General features: G+C 40.1%; 1 protein-coding gene across 5 annotated transcripts in view; it reads right to left on the bottom strand.

The window, feature by feature from the left end:
• The window catches only part of pld2 (phospholipase D2), a 30,485-nt gene that overhangs the window by 18,236 nt on the left and 7,033 nt on the right, over positions 1-5,216 (bottom strand). For all 5 annotated transcript variants that reach the window (XR_004334691.1, XM_032533935.1, XM_032533939.1 and 2 more), the window contains exons 4-15: positions 4,068-4,210; positions 3,855-3,948; positions 2,613-2,678; positions 2,463-2,521; positions 2,124-2,369; positions 1,880-2,023; positions 1,701-1,784; positions 1,492-1,570; positions 1,259-1,369; positions 913-1,116; positions 454-601; positions 238-356 (exon numbers count right to left, since the gene is read on the bottom strand). Coding sequence is in view for 4 of the 5 variants with exons in the window: in XM_032533935.1 (XP_032389826.1) it covers positions 238-356; positions 454-601; positions 913-1,116; positions 1,259-1,369; positions 1,492-1,570; positions 1,701-1,784; positions 1,880-2,023; positions 2,124-2,369; positions 2,463-2,521; positions 2,613-2,678; positions 3,855-3,948; positions 4,068-4,210 (1,497 nt within the window). In the remaining variant the exon portion in view is untranslated. The remainder of the gene's footprint in view (positions 1-237; positions 357-453; positions 602-912; positions 1,117-1,258; positions 1,370-1,491; positions 1,571-1,700; positions 1,785-1,879; positions 2,024-2,123; positions 2,370-2,462; positions 2,522-2,612; positions 2,679-3,854; positions 3,949-4,067; positions 4,211-5,216) is intronic.

A 5,216-nucleotide genomic window follows, 5' to 3' on the forward strand; every position in this document is an offset into this window, starting at 1 on the left:
ATATAGACAGGTTGAGGCAATAGTGCATAGAAGAGTGCAAAGTATGAAGGAATTACAATTGTGATAGGTATTATTTTAATTATGGAGCATAGTGCAAAGGGTGCTGCAATAAATAGGATTATATAAACAGTATTATATTACAATATGAAGAGTATGAACATATTGAAATTCAGGCCAAAATGATGACAATAAAACCTAGGTAGCTTTAAAATGACAGAACTTTCCTTTCAGTCTGACCTTGGTGAAGTTCCAGCGCTGGATGAAGTGGCGGGCTACATCCCTGGCAGCTCCGCCATGAACAGCGGCAGACAGATCACGCCACGGCATGCGGGGAACTTGAGTACGGTCGATGTTATCTGGAAATAAATATAAAAAGCAATCATATCAACTCCCTGTTGTCAGAGCCTCTGTGTTTGTGTGTGTGTGATACTGAAGGAGATTTCGATAACATACCTTCAAAGGGTCTGTCCAGTTGGACCCAGTCTTTCCGGATAAAGTTGCTGTAGTCTTTGCCAAGCCACAGTTTATTGTTGTAGGTCAGATCATAAGGTTCCCGCTCTGCTTGCTTATCTGGTTCAGGACCATCAGCCGCACCATTGCCCTTGTTAACAGAGACATCGGTTAGTGTCTGGAGAGATTGTGACATATTAAAAGAACTCTGGTTTTTGGGCGCCTGGCTAGCTCAGTTGGTAGAGCAGGCGCCCATATATAGAAGGTTACTCCTCGACGCAGCGGGCCAGGGTTTGACTCCGACCTGCGGCCCTTTGCTGCATGTCATTCCCCCTCTCATGTCTTCAGTTGTCTTGTCAATAAAGGCTTAAAAAGGCCTTAAAAAAACACTGGTTCATGAACTACTGTAAACATATTCATGCTCAAATAATAGCAACAAATTAAAAAAGCAAAATGTCTTACTGCTTTATCTTCTATTGGCTCCCCATCGGTTACACTGTTGGCCGTCAAGCCAAGGTCAGTTAGCCGGTACTGGTTGGTATCCCACCTCCCAAATGCCAGGTCAATCCCCCCCACAAAAGCCACCGTTTGGTCAATAGCCACCATCTTTTCATGGTGAGCCCACAGCAACACCACAGAGGACACATGGTCAGGATGTCGCATTACCTGATGAACATAAGGGGTGAACTTGACATTAGAGCATGAGATGAGCCCTCTGTTAACAAACATAAAACAATATATAACATATTAACAAATATGCAAACCTTTTTGTGTATAACAAATATGAATATATGGCAATGTGACAGACCTTGATGTTAGGATGCATATTCATAAGAGTCCTCTTGCTGTGCTCACTATTAATGCCAAGTGCTAGCTCCACCTCTTTGTAAAGCAGGACACACACTTTGACTCCTTGTTCCTGCAGGAAAAGGTTTAAAATAAGGCAACACTATTTGAACAGATGATCAGCACAGGTAATGTAAAACATGACAATCATTTAATCGGCATAAAAGAGTAGAACAAGACAGAGAGAATGCCTACTGCTTTGCGTCTGAGGATTTCATCTAGACGCCAGTAGTTATCAGTGGCTGGTCGCTTTAGAAACACTTCAGGGCTCAGCCTGACAGAAAAGACATTAACATTATTCACATTAGAAATGAACTTCATATGTAGCTTAGATTTGTAAATGGTACAACATGGTAAGACAAAGCCTCTTCATTACTCATTATCCAGATGTTGCTGACACTTACCACCAATCTGTGATGAAGATTTCCTCCCTGGCTTGTTCGAGAGAATCTGCCAGATCTGCAAAGTAGCCACCTCCATTCACATACCTACAAACAACATCCATAGACCATACAAGTTTAGCAAATAATGGTGAAATGTGAAGACAGAGAGTTGTGAATCTCAGGTAGAATACGTATCTGACCATTTAGTGAGTGTGTTCTCCCGTGGTGGAGCAAACCCCTCGAAGCGATGCACTTTGAGAAAGTCACAGGTTTCTGCAAGCCGGTTGATTTCATGACTCCACCAATGAGTCTGTCTATAGCTGCTGCACTTGATGATCAGATTCCTGGACAAAAACAAACAGATCTTGTATGTATCACAAAGACAACATTACCCAAAGCATAAATCTATGCTCTCAGTGTGTAGGCAACACACAGCAGACCTACCGAGAGAAGTTCTCAATGCAAACTCCATATCTGGTGTCTGTGTGAGCGCGGCCCACTTTCACTTTGAACTCGGGATCAAACAGCAACACAAAGTTGATGTGGCCGTTGTCTCTGTTCATATACATCAGGAAGGAGTCTTTCACCACCAGCCAGCGCCGTGACCAGCGAAAACAGAACTGATGATGGCCAATGCAGTTCAGGCCTTGGATCCGGTGACCCCCTGACCTTTTGAAGATGGGTCCCTCCCTGAGACAAGTGGACACAATTAATCTCTATCATGCACTTAGTCATTCCCCCACTTTTTCTTGTATGTCACACACTCTCAAAAAGTTAGCTTACAAGCCTTTGGGTCCAAGATCAGTGACGAAGGAGAGAGCTCCGACAGAAAGGAATTCCATCTGAAAAGAAGTAGATGAGAAAATAGAGTCATGCTACATGACATCCACTTTGTACGTGTGTGTATGTGCGTTTTTGTTCTCAAGCTATTACCATGCTGTGATCATTCCTACAAAATGAGTTCTCCAGCAGACCGTTCAGGTACTCCTCAAGGTATTTCTGCAATAAAAAAGCAGGTAAAGAAAACTTATTTTACATATATAATAGTTATGCAAATTTTAAATGCAACTCGACACACAACATCCAGAGTGGCAAAGCCATGTGCAAGTTACTCAAGGGCACTGCCTGAAGCTGTAGTATGAAATTATCATTGATCATTGATTGAGAGTTTTTTTGTTGTGTGGACCTGATTAATTACAATATATTGATGGTATAATTTGAAGGGGACATATTATCCGCATTTACAGATAATTAATATAGATAGATAGATAGATAGATAGATGGATAGATAGATAGATAGATAGATAGATAACATGTCATATAACAACCCTTAATGGTCAGTTTATGTTTTAGGATAACTTAATTAACTGAAAATCAAGTATTACCTAATTTCACACTGTTTTCTAATAAATGCCCAGCATGGTACACCATTACCAACTGCAGAACTTCAACCTCTATTATCCAGAACACTGTTGAACGTTTTATATGTTGCTCATTTTCAGGTTCATACATTAGAACATGGTTACATGCTTTATTGTTCAAAAAACACTTTTTTCTCATATTGTCTGTCTGAATATACCTGTATAGCACCTAAAATGCTTTGTTTTAGCGCCCTTACGAAAAAGCCTGGTATGGTCAGATTGGTCAGCAGGTATTCTGTAGCCATCTCTGTACCATCATTGCAGCCGGGGAAACGACTGTAATGGCAATGTACTGGCACCTTCTACCTATATATTGCTCAGTTGTGACATCACAACCATACAGGAGATCTGGCGGCATGCTTAAAAGCACAGTTTCTTAATTCAGGCTATGTGCATTTCTCTGTGGATTCAGAGTTTTTATACTTTAACAGTATGTATAAAAATACCTAGAACAGGCTTTATAATAAAAAAAAATATATATATATATATATATATCTTATATATATAAATAAAATATTATATTTTCACAAAAAAAGTGTCAGTCCCAAAATATATAATATTTCCTAGTAATAGAATATCTTATATTGATCAGCCTAAATAAGGACTCCTCAGCAAAGAGTAACACAGCAGTAGTAGTATGCATCAATCTTTGAATAAAATACATTTTAAAATCTTGTTACAAAAAAAAATGTGCACACATCCCTAGTCACTATATGTGCTGGATATACATCTATCTGATTGACTGGGTTGATACCAATTTGCTGGAGGTCCTCCTGGTGCGTTCTGTCCCGTGTAGGCTGGGCATTTCCTCTGACATGGCTCTCAGCTGCTGCCTCTCCTTTGTAAATCTTTGAGAGAAATTTGAATATTCAAAATACTCAGTGCTTCAGAAACATGTCGAAAAGTCATCACACGGATGTCGACTGCAAATGTTGGCATGATTAAAAAAACTGATTTGTGCACCGACCTTCCCAGAGGCAGCAAGTGAAGCATCATCTTGTGCTTGTAAAGGTCTCGATGCAGCTCCTGGAAGTGCTTGTACTTCCTCTTCACTGTCCAGTGGAAGTGGCCATGTGTTAGCTGTACTGTGTATAGGGTGCCTACATGGACCTGGACGGACATTTTTAAAATGATGTACATAAGTATGGTGGTTTAAATGAGACAACATTGTTCATTCTTAGAGCTTCTTTGTAAAGAAATGGAACATGTGGTGTTTCTCTCAATCTTATATACCATTACACATGACCTTGTGGAAATGTACAGTAGCATGAACGTGACAATGCGCATAAATGCTGACAATTGGCTGAGGTTGAGTAAAACTTCATGGTAAGCCAATCAGAGGTAGAGTTGGGCGGGTGTTCGAAAGCACGCATAGTCTGACACACAATGAACAACACAAACTAGAGACAGGTATTGTGTTATGAAATCAAGGCGAGGGATAACTTTTCCTGCTAAAGATTTTCCACCGTGGTCAGAAAACACGGGGGGGGGGGGCACTTTGTTTCTTTCACTATGACTTTAGAGTGGCTACTCGCTCCAAAGCTAATTGCTGTCACTCTCTCACTTCTCTCTTTCTCTAACTAACACACAAACACACACACACACACACACACACACACACACACACACACACACACACACACACCACACACACACACACACACACACACACACACACACACACACAACACACACACACACACACACACACACACACAAAAACACACACACACACACACACACACACACACACACACACACACACACACACACACATTTGCACTACAAAGAGTGTATATATTTGTTAATTATTTTTGTTATAATGCTTAACAAGCATTATTTAATTTTGCCCAGTTGTGGCCTGTTGAAGGGCAATAAATATCATAAGTTCCAAAACGCTATTGTGTTATTTGTATTGATCCATTAGACATAATATCTACATACATGGCCTTTGATTGGATGCTAGGCTCACTTTGTCCTATAGCAACATTCATTCAGATGTGTGTACATTGTTTCTATTAATAATGTATTGTATTAAGTGTCCATTTCATTATAATATTCAGATTTATCATAAATTATTTATTTTAAGTTCCATTAAAGAGGGGTGGAGGTGGGG

The sequence above is a fragment of the Etheostoma spectabile genome, chromosome 13, assembly GCF_008692095.1.
Source record: "Etheostoma spectabile isolate EspeVRDwgs_2016 chromosome 13, UIUC_Espe_1.0, whole genome shotgun sequence".
Classification (NCBI taxonomy): domain Eukaryota; kingdom Metazoa; phylum Chordata; class Actinopteri; order Perciformes; family Percidae; genus Etheostoma; species Etheostoma spectabile.